The 26413-nt window shown below is 38.9% G+C and overlaps 2 protein-coding genes across 3 annotated transcripts in view; one reads left to right on the top strand and one right to left on the bottom strand.

Moving 5' to 3' along the window:
• Window positions 1-10467, top strand: part of Rarb (retinoic acid receptor beta) — a 339811-nt gene extending 329344 nt beyond the window's left edge. For both annotated transcript variants that reach the window (XM_028760673.1, XM_028760674.1), the window contains exons 5-8: window positions 3460-3636; window positions 6040-6244; window positions 6971-7129; window positions 9039-10467. In XM_028760673.1, coding sequence (XP_028616506.1) covers window positions 3460-3636; window positions 6040-6244; window positions 6971-7129; window positions 9039-9235 — 738 coding nt within the window. In that variant the 3' untranslated portion in view covers window positions 9236-10467. The remainder of the gene's footprint in view (window positions 1-3459; window positions 3637-6039; window positions 6245-6970; window positions 7130-9038) is intronic.
• A 51-nt stretch (window positions 10468-10518) lies between these two features.
• Top2b (DNA topoisomerase II beta) overlaps window positions 10519-26413 on the bottom strand; it is a 59920-nt gene continuing 44025 nt past the window's right edge. The window contains exons 28-36 of the mRNA XM_028760671.1: window positions 23316-23510; window positions 21185-21329; window positions 20797-20958; window positions 18781-18982; window positions 17818-17897; window positions 16153-16263; window positions 12821-12946; window positions 11899-11993; window positions 10519-11007 (exon numbers count right to left, since the gene is read on the bottom strand). Of these exons, the coding sequence (XP_028616504.1) occupies window positions 10840-11007; window positions 11899-11993; window positions 12821-12946; window positions 16153-16263; window positions 17818-17897; window positions 18781-18982; window positions 20797-20958; window positions 21185-21329; window positions 23316-23510 (1284 nt within the window). The 3' untranslated portion in view covers window positions 10519-10839. The remainder of the gene's footprint in view (window positions 11008-11898; window positions 11994-12820; window positions 12947-16152; window positions 16264-17817; window positions 17898-18780; window positions 18983-20796; window positions 20959-21184; window positions 21330-23315; window positions 23511-26413) is intronic.

Consider the following 26413-nt stretch of genomic DNA (forward strand, 5'->3'; position numbering starts at 1 on the left):
ACTCCAGGACTAAGAAGGGAGGCTGCTCAGGAGAGGTGCACGACATTCCCACAGACCTTCAACTCAGTTCTTCTGAAGAGATTCTGTAGCCTATACCCAAAATCCCAACCCTTGGGATTCAGATCAAAGATGACTGCCAGTCTGGGCTGCACTGAGACCCTGACTCAGGGGAGCAGGGCTGGGCTGTTGCTTGGTATAGAGTCCTCCCCGGGCATGCATGTGGCCCTGGGTTTTTTCCACAGCTCCACAAAGAAAGGGAATTTTTTTTTCCACTTCACTCCTTAGCTTAAAGACTCTCAAAAAAAGCCACTGACCTGCCCAGGAACTCCAATTGACCCTCAGTGGGCTTTTAGACAATGGAAATCTTACTTCCATTGGTTAGTATTTTCTTGAAAGTGATGCCAGCCAGAGAAACAACAGAAGGGCTGCGTCATGGCAGAAGGTGTCATTTAACTGGATTGACAGGGCTGGACTTTTCCCAAGAAGGCCTAGGGGACAGCATAGCACAGAGTTTTGGGAAATGTACATTCTCCTGGAGGATTTCCTAAGCAGGCAGCAATCAAGGCCTGGCTCAACCTGCTCTCCTTCCTGTTCCTCTTCCTTCCTCTTCCTCATAACACATCCTCACCTGCTCTGAGCATCTTCTCCCCTCAACCCACTCAGTGCTCACAGTAGCCGCTTTCATCACCAGCCCTAGCAGGCCATACTCTCCCCCTACCACAGCTGGAAGATAATATAGGAGTCATTTAAAGCCTCATGCCTATGAATCCAGCAGTCAGGGTAATAAAACACGGGGTTATTTTGTGTTTTATTAACTGCCTTTTGCCTTCAGTTTGCATAATCATGAGGTAGATTGACAGGCCCTTACTGAGTTGTCCGCTGTTTTAATAGAAGGGACTATAGCCCCCCCTCCCACTCCCCATCTTGCATGATGGAGCAGTTCATCCAAAGCTGATGAAGATTTCCTTCACACTGGCTGCATCCAGCAATGTCATTTTTTCCAGATGGATACTCCATTGTAAAGTGATTTCCCACCAAGCTCGGCTCTGTCCTTCTCTTCCATGGCATATTTCTGTGAACTGGATAAACTGCCTATTAAATTTAATTATAGCCCGAATGGCCGCTTGCCTTGATCTTGCACACACATACCCCCGAGTGTACTGTGTTCCACAAAGATCCTTGAGGGAGACATAAAATTAATCTGGAGGATGCATGCTTATTTCCACAGGGACTCTGTGGAAGCCACAATGCCACCACTATTCTGAGGCCTTCTTTAGACTCCCATCTTCACATTCTTCCTCTGGACTCCTACTGATCTGAGAAGTAAAGATAGCTTTATGAACTTCTATGGACCAATATGACTGAAATAGGGCACTGAAGCCATTGGTTTACAATGCATAATTGCCTTTGCAGAGCTAGGAGCATTTGTAAAGAGGGCCACACACCAGGCCTAGGGAACCTAATCTCTCCTTGTGTGCTTCAGTTTGCCTTGGAGTTCCATAGTTCACAAAGAGGTCTAGTCTACTTACCAGAGAAATAGCCTCTTCTACACAATGACAGTTGTTCTCAGACAAGCAAAGGCTTGTGAGACTATCACTCAACTGGGCTCCACTCAGTGCTGATTCTGTCTTCTGTATGATAGGCAGTGACAAGCAAAGCAAATGGGCCAAGGACTATGTGTAGACCAGGAAGCAACCCAGGGATTTAGAGGTGAGCACTATAATCAGCCACAGGCTCTGAAGGGGAGAACGCTGGAAGGTGGGCAGTTTTGATAGAAGGCCAAGGAAGGTATAACAGAAGGTTAAGCTGACCATAGACTCAAGGGAGTAAATGATGCAGAGATGAGAGACAGCTATCTCGAAAGGGAAATTCACAGTACAAAGGCCTGAGGCTAGGCCATAGCCAACTTTCAGGTAAAGCAAGGGGACATGAGAAGATAGAGCTGAGAGTTGGTGGGGACAGCATGAGCGGGGGACAGATTGCCTCCCATCACCATAGTGATTTGGGCTTCTAGTTTCACGGAGATGAGGGAGATAATGACAGAGATGAGGGAGGAAGTTCTGAGAGAGATAATGAAAGAAGGAGGAGATGGTAGGCAGGAGGTGTCTGGGACACTCACCCCATGGATGCAATAGCTAATACCTCTGTAGCTCTAGGAACCTGAAAGGCCCAAGCCTTTAGTTGTGACATCATACACTGTTGAGTGTCACTTTTCGACCTTTGTTTCTCTTAGGAGATATTTCAGTGCATCATGGTAACTAGACAGTATACTGAAGCTCTATTGTCACTGCAGGCCATCTTCTGTTCCATCGTGCCCCTGCCATGGTGCTTGTGGCCACTGTCGGCCACCTCCTGGCTCCTTAAATTCCCTGACTCAGTGGTTAATACTCTGTTTATTCTGTTGTACATACCAAGCTGCCGGCATCCTACCCTTGCGTGCCTCAATATATATTCTAAGGATGGCTAGTAAACCACAGTGCCACTGTTAAATAAAGCAAGCCTTCTGAACACTCTGCCACTCAGACTTTGCACTTTCTCCTAAACCTTAGTCTTCCTTCTTTATTTGCTTGAAATGGAACTCAGAGAAGGTTTCCACCTCCACCAATAAATGTCTTGTAGATAGCTTGTTTTGTCTGAGTTTAGCTTCTGGAGTGTAATTTTCATTATATAATGCATCATCTTCTAAGGATGTATGAATTGGGATGTTCCAGACTATTGTCAACACTATAGAAAGGTCCCTCCTCACCTGTGACAGCCTGTCCCACCCACAGTCCCCGGAAGGCATTACCTCATTCTCCACCAGTACATCATGCCTTTTCTACGATGCCTTGATCCTGTGCATCCACCTTCCTCCCTTTAGTACAATGCTGTTGGCTGCTGCAGATGAGTGTCTCCTCCCTTTTGTTGAGGGCACCTTCCCATTCACTGAATAGCCATTATTGAGCATTGTAATATCACTGACCATTGGCTTCCTCTCCGCAACTGCTCCTGTGCAATGTCTTGGGCGGCTCCTTAGCTTTGCATAGTTCCTGGGGCTCAGCATGCCCATAGTGGTGCTCACCATATTCCTGTGTCTCCTATGAGCAGATCCAGGAGCTTCATCTGACTCAAGTTTGACCTAGGCTAGACTAAAGCTGGTGGCATGTTTTCCCTCAGGATACCCACATGGCAGTAGTAAGCAGTGATGATCAATGTCTAGAGGCTACAGTTCACTAGCTGTACAACAGTCGATGTATCATTCCTTCATTAGGAGTAGATAAGCACACAGGGAAACTTGCCCTCATTTGCTCCTTGGCTGTCTTGTGGCTAATGTGAGAAACTTGTGCAGGTTGAAAGCAGGAATCGGAGGTTGCTCAGAGAAAGCAAGTATGAGCCTACTCATGGGAAGCATCCCATCCCTACGCCTGATAGCATGCTGTCATTCATTCTCCTCCTCCCTTTCTTCTCCCTCCCTCTCAGAATTCCAGCGCTGACCACCGGGTCCGATTGGACTTGGGCCTCTGGGACAAATTCAGTGAGCTGGCCACCAAGTGCATTATTAAGATCGTGGAGTTCGCCAAGCGTCTGCCGGGCTTCACGGGCCTGACCATCGCAGACCAGATCACCCTGCTAAAGGCCGCCTGCTTGGACATCTTGGTAGGATCTTTTATGAATTCTAGGAGGAAGGAGGGGGTAGGAGGAAAGAGAAGATGTCAGGAAGGAAGGAGGAGGGAGTTGGGGGCTTCCAGGAGCTTCTGAGGAGGCCACTTCCCATTTGCTTCCTAGATCTGGAGAGCCCTTTCCAGGTGTTAGAATTTCACTGAATTGACAAAAATTCAGGGGTCTCTGGGATTTGATAGGACTTTCCTTGTATCCCTCTCCATTGTGACCTCCCCCAACCCCTACCACACCATGTGATCATGAGAGTGACTCCTCACTGGCCTTCGGTGATGGCTTGCTTCCTAGCACCTGTATATCCTTTTCTAGACCAACCAAGCCCAATCGTTACAGAGATCCTCCCTCCTTCTGCTCACGAGCCCTTCTCACCCTGCCCTGGAGCCCCATGGGATATTTGCAACCTACACATAGCATAGCTTTGCAGGTGCTCAAGGCCATAATGATTCCCTGCTGAAGTTGACTACAGGGAATATGGAAACACCTGACCTAGCCCTTGACATAACTTTGTGAGGCCACCACCTGTAGTCTAGGGAACCTTTGACTTAATGCAGTTATTAAATCAGAGACCAGGCAGATCCCAACCCCTTGCTCACAGGTCTGGAGGCTGGGTACCCAGGCTCAGGCCCTGCAGTTGAGGTCTTAGGGCACAGGCCCTCCAGCTGCTTCCTCACCGGGTTGAGTTCTGTGGTCCCTTCCTGTCTAATGGGCACTTATCTCTTTTCAGGGCTGTGTCCTCGTGTCTCCCAGATGTCTACTGCCTCATACTCTAGAAGTAGGGCCCCAACACCTAGTACTTTCAGTGGTAGGGCTGCAGCTTCAGTCCACAGCAGCACTGTGTATGGCCCTTTTGGTACCTGTGAGAATGGGGAATTCCTCAACCACAGCTTCCAGCGTCTGTTTTTAAACCATGGAGCTAAGGCCAGGGTAAAGAGGCTGTAAGGGCAGGTACTGTGTCCCTCTGGGGACTACTGTGCATACCACCTTAAGATTTTTCCTCTCATACTCATCTTACTGATCATTACATAGTGGTGGGCTTTTAGGGAACCACCCTCAGTTGAATCATGTCAGGAAAAACCTCTAGGCTCCCTCCACCCCTGGGTGGACACTCTTCTTAGGTAATTTAACCTCTGCTTACCAGAGGGAACAGGGCGTACATGGCTTGCTTCATGGAGGTCCTGCTCCATGGGGTCCACTGGATACAGCTCTTAGGGAAGGACTAGAGACTGTCAGAGCTCACCAGACCTGGAGCCTTTAGGGTGGTGAGGGTAAGAAGGCTGAAGTTCTCTGGGGTGACAGTGTACTTAAGTAGAGGGTGTGGAGCACATGGAGGTCTGGCCAGTAACAATAAGCACGAGGAGGAGCAGCTTCTAGAGCAGGGAATCTGCTTATGCTCCATAGTGGGGTGCAGGCACCTTCTCTCCAACTCTGACCCCAACTTTCTCCTAACCCCTCTGTTCCTGTGTGTTGTATGATAGCTGCCTGTGTGGCTACAAACACACTGCATTGTGAGAGGTCTTTCCCTGAGTCTGAGCCAGATTTACTGTTCCTCATCTGTAAACTATAGGACATTCATCTGAAAGACTGGGTATAGGGCGTGCACGCTTGGTGCATGCTAAGTATCTAATAAAGACTTGTTATAGTTACCTTCCTGTAGCTACAACCAAATACCTGAAAGATGCAAGTTAAGGGAGGAACATTTGGGCTCGTGGTTTGAGAATACAAGCCACAATGATAAGGAAGCCATGGCTACAGGACTGTGAGGCAGCTGGTTACGTTTGTGCCCAGAGTCAAGAAAATGACAGCTTTTTTTCAATCTGGAAGCTCCTAGTCTATGGGATGTGTGCCACTCACATCAGGGTGCATCTTGTCTGATTTTAGAAGTTAAGCTCTTCTAAAATACCATCTCTTAGATATGCCCAGAAGTGTGTGTGTTCCCATAGCAATTTTAGATCCCATAGAGTTGACATGAAGATTAGCTATCACAGTTGGTAAGGATCATCCTTACTTATTTTTGGTTGACTAAACTTTTGAAAATAGAATCTTGTTAATCTTCTTTGCCCTAGCACCTGGCTTAGTGCCTGAGAGGTAAGTACTCAGGAAATAGATATTTCAATCAAATGATGACTTATTTTAGTAAAAAGTTATTTCTCAACATATGAGTTCTACGTATTATTATTCCCTGAATAACTTTAGCTCTGTTCTTCAACATCTGTCAATGTTTAATGAAAGAAGCCACTAAGGTCAACAGTGGGGCATACTGTCCATGTGACCCAGGTTCCTTGGGAGTTGCTGTTTCTTCTGCCATATATCTGGTCAGTGCTGTCAGGACAGGACCTCATAGATGATGCAGCGAGTGTACATGCATACTTTTTTTTCTTCCAGATTCTCAGAATTTGTACCAGGTATACCCCAGAGCAAGACACCATGACTTTCTCTGATGGCCTTACACTAAATCGAACTCAGATGCACAATGCTGGCTTCGGTCCTCTGACTGACCTTGTGTTCACCTTTGCCAACCAGCTCCTGCCTTTGGAAATGGATGACACAGAAACAGGCCTTCTCAGTGCCATCTGCTTAATCTGTGGAGGTACTGACTCCCTAGAAACGTCACCAGACCCCACACTGAGCAGTTTCAAAGGCGCAGGAGAGATCTCCACTGAGGTTCTTTTGCATGGAGAAAGGCATGTGGTTACAACCCTCCTGCTAGGGCCAGTTGTACTTCTTCCTTTGCAAATTAAGTGCTGGTATTTGAACTCTTTCTGCTCTGAAAGAAATGCCAAAATGCAGTTTGTCCAGTTTCTCTTGTGGGAAACAGGTATTTTTGTAAAGGCAGGATCATACCTAAGAACATTTTAGTGATGACCTAAATGAATCGCCTGTCATTTGAATTCAATCACCACTTGGGCTCCCCCACCATGCAGGTGCCTACCTGGTGGGCTGGAATAAAGTATGGCCCCCTCTCTGTAGTGACCCCTGCAGGCTAACCAGAAGCCAACTTTAGTTTAAGATTACTGGTAGTAATTAAGGGGCAGGGTTATCTACCTGGCTTTTACAGGCTGCCCAAGGTTCTTTTGTTCAGTTCAATACTGACACCATCTGGCCATGAGAGGTAATTCTTGCCTCTGGACCTGAGCTTATTAAGGGGACATCTTCAAATTTCACTTCTTAAAGCAATTGCATTTACTCAGTTTAGTGTGCAACTGAGTCACCAAATAGAGCCACTGTACAGGAGGAATGGAAGACAAGGAAGGATAGCCAGTAGTCCCTGAGCTATCTAGACACTAAACACTGAATCCGTTCTCCTGCTATCCAGACCGCCAGGACCTTGAGGAACCAACAAAAGTAGACAAGCTCCAAGAACCACTGCTGGAAGCTCTAAAGATTTACATTAGAAAACGACGACCCAGCAAGCCCCACATGTTTCCAAAGATCTTAATGAAAATCACAGATCTCCGCAGCATCAGCGCTAAAGGTATGTCTTCAAGGGTGGAAAGCAGAGCTTGGTCTGCTTTTGCTTTTTAAATTCCATGTTTTAATATCAGGAGTCCCATTACTGCTTAAGTTGAGGTATGTATCTCATAGAAATCAAGAGGAATTAGCATTGTTTGAGCATCCATGTCTGTGTAGTTAAGAGTGCCTTAGGCTTCCTTAGGAAGATATTTTGATGTTGTGTCTGGTGTGAGATAGCAAAAACAGAAAGCAGATCCCACTACCCAGTGATATTAAGAGATTATTGTTTTAAAATGGCATGGCTGGTTAGAAGAGCAACTCTTCCCACATGGTGTGTGTTTTCAGACTATTATTATTGTTGGGGCTCACATGCATGCCCTTGGAGGTTAAAGGACAATTATGTAGAGTCACCTCTCTCCCGTAATCTGTGTCCTTTCTAGGGCACTAACTCAGGTCAGGCAGCTTGCAGAGCAAGCTCTGAGCCCTGGGAGCCATTCACCACTGTCCTCTTTTTTCAGGTTTTATTTTTCTGATTCCATACATTTCATTCCAGCTTTCCAGATACCTCAGGCTTCTATACACTTGGCCTATCTCTGCATGGCACCCTAACCCCTAGGCAAATGAAGGTCACTGTGCCCACAGCTCTAGAGTTGGCACTTCTGAGTAAAGGAATTCTTGCCTGGCTGAGAGATATAAATACTCTCACCTCGTGATTCTCAGTCTATGTGGCAACTCAGGCAATTATAGAAATGCCCAGAGGCATCTATCTCAGCTGAATGCAGAGGGCTTTTCTATGGAGATGACTCAGCAATTATTCCTTGTGCCAGCCATGCTATTACCTACCATGTTCCTTCCCATTAGAAGATTCTACTCCTGAGGAGCTTGGCAAGCCAAGACACAAACTGTTTCAGAAGTGCTTAAATGCGCAGTGAACTTGCTCGACAAGAAACCTCAGTTCTTTTTTATTTTTTATTTTGTGTGTGTATATGTGTATGTGGGTTGTTTTTGGATTTTGTTTAGTTGGTTGGTTGGTTGTTGGTTGTTTTTTTTTTTAATGGGGGGCAGGGGAGACATTCTAAGTTCATTTCCAGCATGGGATTAAGAGAAGCAAAAAGATACCAGTGCTTGAATGGATGTAATTAAATGAGATAGATAGATAGATAGATAGATAGATAGGTAGATAGATAGATAGATAGATAGATAGAGTTCCTATCACTCTATAAATAGCTATGCCAGTGACCTGAGTACTAGCAGCCACGTATAGAAATTTCCCAAGCCCCATATTAGAAGAGTCAACCCAGCAATCCTAGCCTGGTTCTGAGGTAGTTTTTTTTATTATTTACTAATTTCCACCTAACCAGCTGCATGTGGGGATGTGGGATGTGGCGGCATGAAACCATCCAGAGGCTGGATGAGCTGCAGAGAACCACCATATACTGTGACTCAGTCAATGTTTCCATTGTGAAAACTGCCCATCCCTTCACCTTTATTTTTCTGATCTTTCATCAGTGACTTCTCTTCGTAAATTTTACTTCCTGAATTTGACTGAAATACTGCAACTATCAAATATGCATATCACATATCTCCACTGCTTTTCCTTAAAGACCAAGAACCTCTTAGTTTATATTATAAACTAATATATCTATTAGTATATATCCTGTACCCAAAGGGAGTGGTAGATCAGCCTGTGCCTGAGAACTAATCTAACTGGGATCTTGCAACACACTTGACACTGACCTTCTCGTGGCTAACATTCCCAGTGTAAACACCTTGATGTTTTTCACTTCCAATAAATTGATTCTTTTCAACAAAGACATAAGTCACTTGATACCTGTATTTCACAACTCTTTTATACACCTGAAGGGGAATGTTGGTTCTTAGGATCTAGCTGAGCCCTTATCTGACAGGTTTTCTATTATCTCTCGAAAAAGGTGCAGAACGAGTAATTACCTTGAAAATGGAAATTCCTGGATCAATGCCACCTCTCATTCAGGAAATGCTGGAGAATTCTGAAGGACATGAGCCCTTGACCCCAAGTTCAAGTGGGAATACAGCAGAGCACAGTCCCAGCGTGTCCCCCAGCTCAGTGGAGAACAATGGAGTTAGCCAGTCTCCACTGCTGCAGTGAGACATTTCCAGCTATTACAGACATTCCCCAGGACCGTCAGTTCCAGATTGAAAATGCAAGGAAAACATTTTTACTGCTGCTTAGTTTTTGAACTGAAATATGTTAAACTCAAAAAGGACCAAGAAGTTTTCATATGTATCAATATATATTCCTTACTGTGTAACTTGCCTAGAAATACAAACTTTTCAAATTCTGAAAATCAGCCATTTCATGCCACCAGAATCTAGTTTAAAGCTTCTACTTTCCTCTCTGAACAGTCAAGATGCATGGCAAAGACCCAGTTGAGATGATTTAGCCCTGGTTAAGTTTCTGAAGACTTTGTACATACAGAAGTACGGCTCTGTTCTTTCTATACTGTATGTTGGTGCTTTCTTTTGTCTTACATACTCAATAACCAAGACACCAAGGTTATGGAGCAGAACACTGTACGTCCACTGTACGTCTTGCTTTCATGAATAACAAGGCTTCATGGTAAGGAACCAGGACCTTTGTACAGTACAGGATAAGACTAAAGACATTCTGGTTTAAGTAGTGTGGAAGCTTCTCCTTGCTTTTTGATGCTCTCAAGCTGCATCCTTTCTTTTATGTTGCCCAGATAGAGTACACCACTTCACTGCACTAGCAGAAGAGAATTCTGTATCAGTGTAACTGCCAGCTCAGTTAATCCAATGTCATTGTTCAATTGTTAATGTCACTTTAAATTGTAAGTGGTTTATTCCTTAATGACACAACTACCGAATGAAAAAAAAATGATGCATTTTTAGTCATGATAGCCTCCAAGGCAAAAACACTGTCCAGTGTTAGTAACTTTGTTTACCTGTTCACAAGCCATTGGAGAAATATCACAGGATAATCAGCAGGCTAGTCTGCCATCTGGACTCTAGTAGCCCAGTGACCTTCCTGACTCAGGCCTGATCCTGGGAGTTTCCCCAGACTTGATGCTTGAAGGTATGGGCAAGTGGCCTCCTCTGGCCTTGTTCAATCATTATGATGGAGACTGACAGCTCTGGGAGAGTGAGTGGTTGAAAGACTCAAGAGTTGGGTTCTGAGTTCTCATGTAAGCACTAGTGGAATTTTTTGTTTGTTTGTTTTTGATATATTAGCAAAAGTCTGTGATGTACCACTGGCTCTGTTTGTACATTGAGATGGTTTAACAGTGCTTTCTATGTTCATATACTGTTTACCTTTTTCCATGGAGTCTCCTGGCAAAGAATAAATATATTTATTTTAAAGGTGTGTGGGAGCTTTCACTATGGTTTCACCTTCAGTAAAGAGTCTAAGAACACAGTTCCATTTTTAATGTTTAAATTTCATTTCAAAAAGCAGGTCTGTAGTCTGCAATCATGACAATTAAAATCTGTGCTAATGCACGGTAATCTATAACAATTCTACAAGCCAATCAGACAACACATGACATTTCAATGAGTAAAAAAGAGCATAAAACTGTATGTGTAAGAACAAAATGTTAAAAGGCCTACCACAATAATAAAAAACCATCAATTACATCATCACATTAAAATAAGCCAGATGTACAAAATTCTGAGACAGAAAAGACAAAGGACAACACAAGATATTTTTGAAAAATGTTCGTGCTCTTTGGGCACTTAATTAAACATTGCAAAATCAACATCTTCTTCTTCATCAGACTCTGCAAAATATTTTACTTCTTTCCTAGCCCGACCAGTCCGTGGGAGAGCAGGTGGTTCAGAAGTGAAGTCTGAGGGGAAGATGTCTACATCTGAATCCTGATCAAAAGACGTTTTCTTCGGTTTCTAAACCCCCACCAAAACAACAACAAAAAAAAAAGTTTAAAAAATCCCAACATAAGGGAAAAAAAGTGTTAAGTATTATTATTCCTTATACTTACATTTATGGCATATTACCAATAACCATACTTTTAAAATTATAATTGACATGCTAACTTAAGACTAAAATGAATTATGGAAGAAAAGACAGATTAGATACAGTAATTACCTATCTTGGGCTCTTGTGTTTATCAAGAGCCCAAGTTAAACCCTCATCAATGGAACATCACTATTCCAAAACTTTATATTAAACAAGTATATACATGTCCAAATCAGAAAGTATTCAAGTTGCCCTATTTTTAAGAACATATTCAGAATTTATGGGAGCAGAACAAGGCTATGCATGGTATATAGCACACACTACCACAAGTATTGCTAAAATACTTTAAGACATCACAGAGTAGATAAGAGAGAAAGGAAGTGATGGAGAGGATGAATCTCTAAAGCTATAACCATCCATATGTGCATTTGTAAGTTTTATTAGGAAGATAAAATAAGTGGTGAAGAGAGTGCAGCTGAGGCCACTCATTTACCCAAAAGAATCAGGGTTTCTAAAGGGTCAGATTAATTAGGAATACTAGGCACAGTCAAACAAACTCAATTTTTAAAAATCAAATTAATCCAAGTTTATAAGAATATTCTAATATTCAAGTAGCATATACTGATAACAGTTCAATAGATGAAATAGAAGATTCTGATTAAGTTAACTTTAGTGCTCTCTTTGCATAAGAACTAGACTAGTTATACAAGTGAGTGTCTCCTGTTGATGAGACAGGTAGAGCTCTGACAAGGCAATCAATCAGGGAGCGACCACATGCAATGCAGACCATGAGCCATGCTTTGTGGAGTCTTGCTTACCTTGCTGGCTGTTTTAGATGGTTTCCTTCCAGGGTTATAATCACCTTCATTTTCTGAGCCTGATGCTTTCCTTTTCTTTGCCCCCCGGCCTTTTCCTAAAAAATACATGAGACGAATTTTTCCTCCAAAAGGTAAATAAGATATATGCCCAAGTGTTACAGTTTTTTCTTTGGCATGCCCAACAGTGAGACCTGCAATCCTACCCTCGTACTATAAATGATACACATATACTTTGACAGCATGGAGTATATGTTGACTAAAGAGTATTTTAAAAATATACTTAAACAAGTGAGAAAATCCTGGAAATAAGTTTCAATTATTAAGCTCTGATAAAAAACTAGTAAGTTATAAATACAACTCCTGAACTCAGGAAATGAACTTCTTATAAGAATGTGTTTTGTTGTTGTTTTGTTTTTGCTTTCCTCTTATTCTTTCTATTTCTGTGGCCTATAAAACAAGACTCTGCCTTAAATAAACCACACACAGGAAGTGAGAGACAAACCCAAGGAAGCTCACTATGGCATCTTTTTGTCTCATTTTCAGTATATTTAATCTTGTCAATGTTTTAACTCACAAGTAACTGTATTAAACTGTTCTATGTCTGCCGGGCAGTGGTGGCGCATGCCTTTAATCCCAGCACTTGGGAGGCAGAGGTTGGCGGATTTCTGAGTTCGAGGCCAGCCTGGTCTATAGAGTGAGTTCCAGGACAGCCAGGGCTACACAGAGAAACCCTGTCTTGAAAAAACAAAAACAAACAAACAAAAGCTGTTCTATATCCTTCACTCGAATGCAGTAAAATACTATGAGTATGTGAGCCAATTTAAAATAAAGTAGGTACCCTGTCACTAAACTCAATAAAATTGAAGAAGGAAATATTTTCCTTATAGCTTGTGTTTAAGAGTTATACAAAGCCAGTCCTCACCTTTTGGTGTTGTAGTCTTCTTTGGGATGCCAAATTCAGAATCTGAGTCAGAGTTTACAGTCTCTACTACCTTCTTCTGTTTAGGAGCTCTCTTGGCCTTAGGGGCTGTATCTGAAGGTGGTTTACCTATTAAGCAAACATCCTTTGAGTTAGTCAGTGCAATGTACTTACCAACAAACCAAGTGGATGTGAATTCTGTAACAATGGATATTATTATTATTATTATTATTATTGTTGATGATAAACTGAGTAGTAATTAAACTAAGAAATGGTTTCTCTCTGCTTGGTGCCTATATAAAGGTAAATATCATCCCGTGGATGATAAAACAAGTATTATTCAATTTGGCATACTTTAATTTTTAGGTAATCCAATTGAGATATTTTAAGCAAGGAATATTTAAAGGAAATTAAACAGCATCTTTTAAATATATATTTATGACAAAAAATTATCTTTGACACACTAATTATATAACCCATGTACAAACACACACTAAGTTCTAGCTTATAAAGATAATTTAGTGGGAGGGAGGCATTTTTATTGGTTTTCTGGTCCTCAGAACAAATACAAAGCAACTCATTTCCCTCCAGTAGTTAAAAATCAAGATTTGGCATTTTTATGTGGAAAGAAACATGAAATCCTAGATCTGTAGATAGGTCCCCTTTACTGTATTATGTTTTAAAAAGAAGTCTTATATTTATGGTTGATATAAACACTATAATCACTTTGTACTTGTGTAATAACAGTGAAACTGGAAAACAAATGTATCAGACAGATTGAGATGAGTGGCAGAGGTTCCTATTAGAAGCTAAAAAGTGTTGTTAATGTTCTGAAAAACAGAACTGAGTCTCAAGCTGAGATGCAACATAGTACATGAAGAGAGAGCCAAAGACTATGGCTTTTACTACTTCTGATTCCTCATGACTAAATCTACTACAGGAATCCAAAGGCAGCTCCTAGCAGGAATGCATGTTCATCACAACAGGGCAATAGAAACCAGTTTTCTCTGGTCACATTTTCAAGTTTTCATAAGTAATATGGCACTTTCAACACCTCCCCTCCCAACAAATACAGATCAGTTAGCTAAACAATATAGGCTGCCTTCTGCTGTAAAATATTGGAACTTCAGAACATAATGTGAATAATAATATATGTAAATCAAATTATCATAGGCAGTTCTTAAAAGGGAAGGCTGTAGTGGATCTTTTTTTTTTTTTTTTGAGGTATTATCTGCTAATTGTATTTCAGGAAGGTAGAGAAAGAAGATCTTGCTGAGATCTTTGAAGGCAGTTTCTTAGTTCAACTAATACAAGCTCCATCCAGCTAGCAGAGAAACAGCTAGATAGGTTAGGTGGAAAATGGTCTGGTCTTTTAGTTAACGTTAAACTTGAACTCATTAGCTTAATGAAAGAAACATAGTGACAGATTTCAAGAAGGGATATATGTCCCACAGTATTTTATAAGATGCTCATACAAAAACTTAAAGAAAAAAATCTCTTAAAATGTTTTTAAATGTTTTTGATTAAGAAAAATTACATGTATTTGCATACATTCCTGTTTTTCTTTATGGGCTCCATGTATATGGAATGCCCACATGACCAGAAGAGTACTTCAGATCCTAGACACTAGAATTAAAAGTGTTTGTGAGTCACCTGATATGGATGCTGGAAACTAAACTCAGATCCTCTCAAAGAATAGTAAGTGCTGTTAACCACTGACAGCCCCAAAAGTGATGTCTTGAAAGGAAATTATAAAATCTGTCTTAATTTGAGTTCAGAACCTGACTGACCCTAGGGTATGAATTCAAGAATAAATATTTACTTAGTAAGTGATAAAAGTACAGAATTTAGACCACGAAAAGCAAACAGCCAGTCAAGAATTAAGTTTTCAAGCCAGTTCATAGACTTGAAGCTTAATTAGTCCCCTTGGAGAACTCTGGAGTGCCAATACAATAACCCAGACTCAGAACCTGAGAGATCATGGCACTGAGCTATGTCTATACTTGCTTTCCTCAATCACTGTTGGAAGATAGCTAGGTGAGGTGGGGAGAGTTAATAGTCCAGCACAACTACAAAGTCAAAGTACTCAGGTAAAGAAATGTAGACACTAGGAGGACTGACTGGGAAGTGAGTACCATAGGGATGCATTATGCAAAATTCCCAAATAATAAATAAAAATATTATGTTGGATAAAAAAGAAAAAGAAAAAGAAAATAAGAAATGTAGACATGGGCCAACATGTCTTGAAGACATGAGGGAACCTGTTAGGGGTGGTCCCTGGAATGCCATCTAGATACTCCTCTGCACAATCTCTCCACAGCTCTAGTGCATTCAGACAGAACAAAGACTTTCGTGATTATCAGTTCTGCTACATTTAATACACATGTGTCTCTAATGGTGAATACTATAGATTTCCTTGCTTTTAGGGAGCAGTCCATATTGCTTAATATCTCGCCTAGATATGTATTTTTAAGATAAATATTATTTTCAAATATAAAGCACTAATACTGAACTTCAAAAAAAACAAGTTACATAATTTGCAACTGTATAATATTAATGAGGCAATTCAGCATTTCATGAAAGCTATGGCAGGGAGGGGGAAGCTATAATTCAAGATGAAAAGGAATAGGATAACTGTAGGAAGCAGAATATAGAATCAAGATAAATGTGTATTTTCTACCCAATGTACCAAAGGAACTTTATAGGAAAACTATCTTTTGTCACAATTATTTAATCTTGATAATTTCACATATTTGTACAATGAAACATGCTAATATCTACCCTATTTACCTTCTCTAACTTCTCTCATATTCACCTCCACATGTCCCTCTTCCAACTTAACTTTTTCTAACCCACTAAATCCAATTAATGCCCCTATGAGCATAGGAAATCTACTACTGGGAATACCTTTCAAGAATGACACCCCCTCCCTATGAAGTCATCCATTGCCAAGAGCTCTTAGGGTAGGCAACCTTTAAACTCAATTATTTTTCTTTTTATGGGTTGGGGTGCTCTAGACAAGGGTTCTCTATTTAGCCCTGGCTATCCTGAACTCACACTCTAGACCAGGCTGGTGTCAAACTTACAGAGGCCTGATTCTGCCTCCTAAGTGCTGGGATTAAACAAGTGTGCCACCACAACTCTGCTAATCTGTAATCTTAAGTAGGGGCCTGGGGGACTATAGTTTTAGAATATAGTCTAATAAATATTTTAGCTATTCTTAAGTTTCATAGTGAAGGACACATGCAAACAGTTTAAATTATATTAGATTCCCTTTCACATCAGCCATCTCTACACAGCTTTTGCAACAACACAAGCAGGTATTAAGTACGTACCCTTTTTAGCAGCAACTGTTTTACTTGGAACTTTATCTGTTTGCTTCAGACCAAATGATGGTGCAAAAACAGAAGCAGTATCTTCTTCATTACTGTCAAATTTAGCTGAATCTAAAAATTTCAAAGCTTTTTTTTAGTAAAGAGACTCTATAAAGACCTCTTAGTAAACTGATTCTTTGATGACTTCTCTTTAGCTAATAAATTGATCTTGTTTCTATTTTGACCATATAATCCACAATACACAAACAGCTGAAAATAGAAAATATACCAATGTTATACCTCAAAAATGTTAACTGTTATGAAACAATATATAAATGTACATGGCAGTGAAAATTAATAGTATCAAAAGTTAATTATTTAAAAGATAATTGGCACATTCAGCAGTATAAATTGGTGATTTGTTTTCAGATGAGAAAGCTCCGCTGTGATAATTTCAGTATTTATACAAACCCTATTAGTCAATTCAAGAAAATCAGTACTAGTGCCCAAATCTAAATGAGCAGTAAGCACTCCTATTTTTAAATCAACAAATCATTGAAGACTAATTTTAAAGGCAAGCATACCTTTAATTTATTTTTGGGGGGGAGGAAACAGTCTTGCAATGTAGCCCAGATTGGCTTCAAAATTGCAATCCTTCTGCCTCAGCCTCCCAAATGCTAGGATAGGCATGTACCCCCATGACCAGCTTTAGCTTATTTCTGTCCACAAATTAGTTAAATGTAGCAATCAACTTTTTCCTCACTCAGACCATAGCAGGAAATTTTAAAATGGCCTCTTACACTTAATAATTTTACATGACAGTTTTGACAAGTTGTCTCACCAATGAATGTCTATCCAAATTATAGAAAATGTACCAAGTCTAGGTGATTCTGTATGTATATATTTACAAATTCAAAACAAGGGTTTAGGAGTTGGTTCACCATTAATGCCTTTGTTCTACAAGTAAAACCCACATAAAAGCAAAGGGGGCATAGTGTCCTGACTGAGATTCCAAACCACAGGAGGCAGAGAAAGGAAATTACTCCTACACCAAAAAAAAACTGACCAGTCATGTTAGCTGAAATGGAAAACTTCAAGCTCAAGAAGAGACTCTGCATCAATATATAAAGTAGAGAACATGGAAGATGACACCAGACATCAACCTTGGGCCTTCACATGCACATGTGCAAACCCTCACACACATCATACACACAAAATAAAGATAGCAAATCAATTAAGTGACCCTGAAAACTGCACATATACACAAAAATATATGTACTAAAAATATACCCTAATTATATTTGCTCTAATAAAAATTTTATTTTCTCAGATATAATAATTTGGTTATGAATCTGTATCTATACTAGTACTTTTTATAGCCGCAAATACATTCACATCACCATGAAAATCAAATTTCAATCTTCCAATTATTTTTATGTTTTTCTCATTATTAAATCTTGTATGTAGACACTACACCTACTGGGCTAGCATCTGTCTACATGCTTCCACAATAACTATTCTACAGTCAATAATAAGTAAGTCTTATCATATTGGGCAAAACATAAAGTCTTTCACTAATGAAAAACTCTGCAGTTAAATTCTGGCATAATGATTTTTCAAATTTTCTCTCTATCAAGTACAGCAATAATATAATAATTAACTAATGAAAAGAGTAACAGAACATACCATCTTCTGACTTCTGAGAATATGAAGGAAATGAAAAAAGATTTCCAAAATCCTGACTTTTTTTGTCATGTGAAGATTTTCTATTAGAAAGAAAATATCACAAAGAGGCATAATTAAAATATTCAAGATAATATACACTGTGGGATTATAATTACCAAAACTTTAGTTCTTTCCCCTTTGGTTTTTTTTTTATTAAAGATAAGGCAACACCCACACCCTGCTCATTTCCTCACAAACTTATATAAGCAAATACATGAACACAGATAAATGATTTAAAAAATACTGATTTAATATAAAATAAGAATGGGAACCAGGCAATGGTTTAAAATTATTCAAAGTGACACTAACTCAAACATTATAAGCAAAGATCCAAAGAGAAAAGTGGACTCCCTATCACAGCAGGGGGCCATACCATTACTGGCTACAGACCACAGGTGGGCAGTTACTTTAGAAGCTAATCAAGGCTGGTTATATTGAGTTATTATGTCTTTTAAAAAAAACTACTTAATTCAAAAATCTCACATTCTCCATGTTAATGCTGGCATTCATCAAAAGTAATAAAAATAACCAAGGACAAATCTACTGGAAAAACAAGTTTCCTAATTCTAAAGATCTACAAACATTTCCCAAGCCAGGAGCTGTCCAAATACACTCCATGTGGATGATATCTTTGTAAACATTTTACTGGGACAAACAACATTCCTTTATTTACATGTTGTTTGAAGTTAGTTTCTTGCTACAAGAGCAGTAATAATGAGCTCTTACAAAGCCATATGACCTGGGCATATAGAGTAATTATTTTCAAGCCCTGACTGAAAAAGCTTGCCAGCTTTTCAGTTAACCCACAGCAACAGCTAGGGAAGACCTGCAGTACAAATAAACTATATAAAGAAACCTTTAGCTAGAACTGATCACGTCTTGGTGCTCATGAGCTTACTGGATAATCACTGCTGCTTTACTTACTCTGGAGTAGCTTTGGATTTGCCTGGAGAAAAAGCATACTCATCTTTATCTAAGCCATCTGAAGGAACAAATTCATCTTCCCCATCATTTGTTATAGGAGATGCTTTAACTTTCAGTTCTTCTAAATCATTATTGTCATCATCATCATCAGCATCATCATCCTCCTCTTCTGAGAAATCAAAAGTGTACTTAGGTCTTTCAGCTAGGAGGAAAACAGAAATGAATGTACCAGGATGCAGTGATGTGTTGCTACAGTTCCAAATAATTAAGAGACTAAGGGAAAATCATTTATGCCAAGGAACTTGATGGCACCCTGGATGATATAGGGAGGGATTTGCTCAAAAGCAACAAAAGAATGTAAAACTCAAAATCCAAGATTTACCACCTAAAATATTTTTTAAGTATATTAAGAAAAGGATGAAACTTTAGAGAATAAAAACCTATGGTCTCCCTTAGCACTTTCCAGGAGGCTACAATACTAGCACTTACTGTGTGTGTTATAACAACATAAACTGATGGGACTATTTGTTTAAGATGTTTCTCATTATATTTAAATATTATTCAAGAACACAAAACCATGACTGAAATGACCTGCGTCATTTGTCCTGATGTCATGTGTGCCCTATACAAAGGACTATTGATATAAGATCTGCCTCTTCTTTAATTACAAATAATAAAATTTACCTTCTTTTAAAAAAGATAAACTTTCTTTTAGCTTGTCTAAGTGACAACATTTACTTCCCTTTAGGGTTAGCTGCACTGTAAAATGACAATATAAGGACTAGCTCAGTTAGCAAATGTTGCCTAGTATGCAAAAATCTCTGGATTCAAGTCCCAGTGAGTCAAGTCCCAGTGAGTCAAGTCCCAGTGAGTCAAGTCATACACTGAGCATGCTGGTACATGCCTGTAAGATAGGAAACAACTAAAGAGAAGAATTATGCATTCTGGTATAATGCAAGTAAGTTTTATTTTAAATTCTAGCATGCATTATAGGGGAAAATTCTTAAACTATTTGATCACTCAATAATTTCGTATTTTACCTTTCATGTATAGAAAAATATAAGCATAATTTTTGAAGCATTAACTAGTCTTAACTAATTAATTTTCATGTACCATAATCTAACCACGTAAATTATTCACCCTTATCATTTATACCTATACCCATTAGGAAAATAAACTTGCCCATTTGATAAGAGAATCAAACAATTTAAAGCAATGGCATACAATTAAAAATACATTTGCCAGAGTTAACAACAATAAAGTTGTAATACTCATTTTAATGAATTAAAACTTAAGAAAATATAAGAGAACCATGAAACAAACTAATCAGACTTTATAATTATCTGAGTACATGCCATTAATGAATATTCAAGGAAGATCAAATCATATTCTTAATAGCAATGCACTAGAAGACAAGGCACTGTAGTCTAACCATAGAATCATATTTAGAGAACTGAGTACAAAGAATCTGTGTAAACAGTTTCAGGGAGGAGACCTCTCGATAAAAGTGGTAGAATATTTATACAGAGAACTTCCAACAGAGCTATCATAGCTGACAATACTGTGACAAAACAATCTTTATGTTCTTTGGTTTGGGGTTTGTTCATTTTTAACAAATATCCCAAAGCCATGGAGGAAGCATTATCTAAGCTTTAACAATAAAATGAAGTAGAAAACATGATTTGGGTTGAAGAGATTGCTCAATGATTAAGAACACTTGGTTTTTGAGGAAGACCCAGGTTTGGTTCCTAGCACCCATTTATAACTCCAGGTCCAGAGGATCTGGCATCCTCTTCTGACCTCAGCAGGCACCAGACATATATGCATTGTACAGACATGCATGCATGTAAAACATTTTTACATGTAAAATAAATTTGTTTTTAAAAAACATAATTCACCTTATCTTTCTTTGGAGTGATGATTTAATACTTTAAATGATACTGATAATGCTACTGAACCAAACGTATAGGTCAATGATCATATACAATAAAATAAATATAAAATGTATCACAATACCAGCTGCTCTCCTAAGCAAAGAATCTCTTGGGATAACCACAGGCTCTGCTTCTTCCAAGTCACTCTCTGATTTGGACTCATCGTCTGACCAAGGATTCCGTTTCTTCACTTTCTTTGTACTAGGTTTACCAGTTGATGTAGGTGTTTTTCTAACCCTGGTACCTAAAAGCAAGACAATGATAATTTGCATATAAATACTTTTTCAAAGTTACTAGTGAAGCTTTTCTATGAAAGGTTCATTATAAAATAGAAATGTATATAAAAATTAAAGTTATTACTTGAACTACTAAAAATAAATAAACCATCAAAATCAGTAGACTCTAGACACACCCTACAGTCCTTTTCTTTCTTATACACAAACATGCACAAAAGCATCCTAATGTCTTACCAGGCTCTTTTTTCTCTCTTTTGGGCTTGGGGCCTTTAGTTACAGGAGCAGTTGGGGTCAATGTCTCCTCTCCTGTACCTTCTACTGGTGTTCCACTAAATTCTTCATCAAATTCTACTTTCACTACTGTGGTATCTGGATCACCCTATGTGTTAAAAATCAAACCAAATCCAACCATGAATAAAAGTAAAAAGTAAATTAACAATGCTTATTTTAGAGATACAGTTTCACTCAACAGTTTCTTCATACCAGCTAAGTTTTTTTAATGTATTCCATTTTCCTGTTTCAAATAACACTATTTATAAGCCTAACATTCTGATATATTCACTGAGATGATAGCCACTTAGAAAATGTTAAAGAATAAGCCAGGATCTTGGTTAGCAAAGGAACTATGAGACTAAAAGCTACATATAAAAAACAAAACAAAGCAAACAAAAATCACAAACAAACATACAAAAAAACCCACACTATCAGTGCCTGTACCTACTAGGAAAACATTTTCAAATTGAGGAACAAAAATAAGCAACAGATGTATTCTGTGAAGTACTAAAAGGCCAAATCTAACCTGAGAAATTGTTGTTAAGGTCAGGAGAACTGGTAGGTAGGTACAATGTCAATACAACACCAGTCAAAACAGGAGTGAATGGCAGCAGCAGCTGGAGGAAATGTGAACCACTATGCTTATGAAGGGTCAGAGAGAACAAGTCAAAGGTGTCTTTCCTATCAAGTTCTGAAAGAATCATCTAGGTTTGCCAGCAGGGTAGAAAAGTGGTAAAAGCAGCAAGATGGGAAACAAAGCAGGCCCACAATCAGGCTAACAGGCCTAGTTTCAGCCATGCTTAGTTCAAGGGGCTTTTGGCATTACATTATAGCTCAGAGATAAACATTTTAGAGTTATTGTTTTAAGTAGGCAAAGCTCAGGGTAGGCCAAGATGAGTTTATTGACACTACATAAAGCAGGGGGAAAAAAGAATGATAAGAAATGAACCTGCACTTGGGAGGCAGAGGCAGGTGGATTTCCGAGTTTGAGGCCAGCCTGGTCTACAGAGTGAGTTCCAGTACAGCCAGGGCTATACAGAGAAACTCTGTCTCAAAAAAACAAACAAAAGAAAAGAAAAGAAAAGAAAAGAAAAGAAAAGAAAAGAAAAGAAAAGAAAAGAAAAGAAAAGAAAAGAAAAGAAAATCTGACACCAAAGGACTAAGGCCACTGAGCTAATGTTAAAGCAGAGTGAGATGAAGACCCAGGCTAGGGGAATACAGCCCAGTCATCAGACAGAAAAGAATATTTTCTCTAGTGTCAAATGCTCCTATGTTTCAAATTCCTTCAAATATCAGCTCTCAACAAAAAAAATTAAAATTAAAAAAAATTCTCTGACCTGTAACTCCAACTTAAGCTTATTCAGTCATCACAAAGAGCCTGTGTTCTCAGTTATGCATACACATTACTTGGACTATAAATCCTTTAGATTCTATAAGACCATCATACATCTGCTTTCTTGGCTCTGAACATTCACTGAAGCCTCTACATCTGGTAATCCTGGCCCATCCTGCTCAATGGTAAATTTCACATTTTTTTTTAAAGTTCTTGATAGCAATTATCAATGCCAATAATGCTAGATGTACTTAATAGTGTTCAACAAAAACAAACAAGGAGATCATAGAAAGTGATAAGTCACTTCGAAACCAAACAAAGTTTATTTTCTGCTTAACACACCCTTAATTTGTCATGATACTATAAAATTTAAATTTACAAAGTTAATAATTTGTATGGTTTTGGGTTGGTTTTTGCTAAGACTTTAATTTAGAAAGATGTTCAGCAGAGTGTTTCTCATTCTAAAAACAGAATTTAGGCCCCTGTAGTCCCAATCAACACAGGAGGCTGAGGCAAGAAATCAGTTAAGCCCATAAGTTTGAGATCAAACAGACGGGATGAAGGGGTGGTATAAACTGAACTAAGTAAGTGGCTTTAAATATATGTGTGATCCTTGACTACTAGGTGTTCTTCCTTAGCTCAATTGCTCTCGTGAAAGAATATGTCCTATCACATCAAAGTACATTATAAATCATAAAGCATGCTTAAACACAAGCTTAAAGTAGAATGAACCAATGAGCTGACACAGGAATGTGATACCTTTTTCTTCTTCAGCAATTTTCTGCTGGCATCTGCCTTCATAGCAGTAATTTCAGGAACAATTCTTCTCCCGTAAGGCGAGGGCATTGTCTCCTCCAGCTGAAGTTTCTTTACTTTAGGTTTGCCAACTTTACCTTTTATTGCTTTCCCAGACATTCCTGCCAGGATATCTTCTCGTTCTTGTGCTTCCACTTTCTGAAATATGATTAAAAGGGAACAGATACATAAACAGCTCTTTGTTAAAAAAAAAAATCATCATTGCATAAAAACCTGAAATAAATTATTCTCATGTTAAGAAACAAAGGTTTCGCCGGGCGGTGGTGGCGCACGCCTTTAATCCCAGCACTCGGGAGGCAGAGGCAGGCGGATTTCTGAGTTCGAGGCCAGCCTGGTCTACAGAGTGAGTTCCAGGACAGCCCGGGCTATACAGAGAAACCCTGTCTCGAAAAACCAAAGAAACAAAGGTTTCTTTTCAGCTGATCTAATCTGAGACGAAATAATGGGAAGAGAGGAAAAACTTTTAAGTCTTAACCCCAATTCATGAACGTAGCTTCCTACTCTTAATATAATATGGCAATGGTAATTAGTGACCTAAGTGGTTCTTTATAGTCCTATGAGAGTATGGGATAGGACCACTGCTGACCTGCTGTCGTCAGAAACCTGGCACATCACAAAGACAGTTCTGTTAAAAAGTATGATGTGGGGCTGGACAGATTGCTCAGCTCTCCACAGCACTGTGGTTCTTACAGAGAACATGAGCTCAGTTCTCAGCACCCCACATGGCGGTTCATCTCCATTTGAACTCCAATTTCAGGGCATTCTACTCCATCTCATGACCTCTTCAAAACTAGTCACACAGGTGGTATGAAGACATACATGCCCAGGCAGTGGTGGTGCACGCCTTTAATCTCAACAATTGGGAGGCAGAGGCAGGCGGATTTCTGAGTTTGAGGCCAGCCTGGTCTACAAAGTGAGTTCCAGGACAGCCAGGACTACACAGAGAAACCCTGTCTCGAAAAAAAAAAAAAAAAAAAAAAAAAAAAACAAACAAACAAAAAAGAAGACATGCATGCAAAAAAAATCTATATGCATAATAAAGTTAAAAAAATCTAAAATAAATATGAAGTTATTCTTTTCAATTGCTTTAATCATAATAATGATTCACAATTTCAAAGTAAAAAAAAAATCATAAGACTTTGAGCTTATAGGGTGAATATATAACCACAATAAATGTGACAAATTCTAAATTCTACAAAATTATTCTTTATAATAATTAACAGGTTTGGAAAGATGCAAAGGAAAGTGCCATCTCTTGAAAGACATCTAAATACATTTTGTTTAATAAACATTTATAAGTATGATGTTTTGAAACAAACACACTGGTATTCAATGTTGATATTTTTACTTACTAGTTATATATTCTTAACAAGTAACTGACAGTTGGCAGGGCACCTACCATGTGGCAGGCTTTATAAAGTTCTATCATATCTATTTTAGGGATGATGATGAAAAAGGCTTTGCAAAGATGAATAATTATTTTTAATCATACCCACAGAATGCCTCTCTAAGCAAGTCCCTCTACTTCTCTAGGCTCTAAAACCTTCTCTGTTTTATAGAAAGGATGATTTCTTTCATTTGAGAACTACATGCAGTATAGTATCAGCACACAAGGTATGTTCAATTGATAGTGTCATGACTTTAAAGAATGCAAAGTTATAAAATTTAAGTCTAAATATTCTTAGTTAACAAAAAAAAAAAATACTGTATCTTTGAGCTGGAGAGATGGCGCAATGGTTAAGGGCAAGTACTGCCCTTGCACAGGACCCAGGTTCAATTCCCATCACCCATAAGGTGGTTCATAAACATCTATAACTCCAGTTCCAGGGGATCTGATACTCTCTTTTGAAGTCCATAGAAGCAACATTCAGACAAAACACTCAAGATAAATAAAACAGTTAAATTTACAAAAAATTAAAACTCTCTAGAATTTAAAGATTTATTTATGTATATGTGTCTGTGTGAGTGTATACTACATTGTGGATGGGAGCCTACAGAGGCCAGAGGGGGTGAGGGAGTATATGAGAACTGTCAAATCAAAAGAATGAAATAGGATCCTCTGGAAGAGATCACCAAGTGCTTTTAAATGCTGAGCCATTTGATTGAATATTGCTAATTATCAAATAATAAAGTGACAAATTAAAAGTGTAGCAAACAGCAACAAACGAATGGTAATGTTTCAGCTCTAGCTCTACAACAAAGTAAGCACAAAAGGAGTTTGTGTTCAGTTAGAGAAGATGCACCTAACCCTCAAGAGACTGGATGGAGGCCCCTGGGAGTTTAGAGGTCTGGTGGAGTGGGAGTGTGGGGGTGGTGACATCCTTGTGGAGATGGGGTCAGGGAGGAGGTATGGGATATGGAATAGTCTGAGGGTGGACTGGGAGGGAAATAAAATCTAGAGTGTCAAAAAAAAATAAAAAATTTTTAAAAATGAGCATGTTCCACTCTTCTAGTCAGTGATCCAATTTAAAGCAGTATCAGACTTGCAGTAATAGTAATCAGAAACAGTAATTTTCTTTTTAATGTTTATTTGGACATCTTAAATATGATGGAAGCTAGCATCTCACTCATGCTAGGTCAAGTGCTGCACTACTATGTATACCCACAGCACAAAATTTTTTTTTAACATATAAGCTAGCAGAAAGAAAATATGCCTCTATTTTAAAAAATCTAATTAATTAATTAGGTCAGTGTGTACTATGGTACTTAAACGATCACAGACGGAATCTAAAACAACAACACAAAAAATTTTCAAAAATTCCATCAGGCAAGTAATATGATACACTTGTTCCTACAAATTCAAACTATAAGAGAACCCTGGGCAGGAAAATTAAATACTGGAATAGTAATAATATAATTAAGAATCTAACATAGTGAAATAACTAAAAAATTAGCATCATGCAATAATAGTGGCTGCTTACTTTTGGTACTCAAAATCAGACATTCACTCTGCTGCCATTAATTCAATTTAGTACTTTAAGAGCAATTTTTAAAAGGCTTACATTTTAAATAATTTCTCTACTTTTACTTTTAAAATTAGA

Source organism: Grammomys surdaster, unplaced genomic scaffold (assembly GCF_004785775.1).
Source record: "Grammomys surdaster isolate TR1022 unplaced genomic scaffold, NIH_TR_1.0 126546, whole genome shotgun sequence".
NCBI lineage: Eukaryota > Metazoa > Chordata > Mammalia > Rodentia > Muridae > Grammomys > Grammomys surdaster.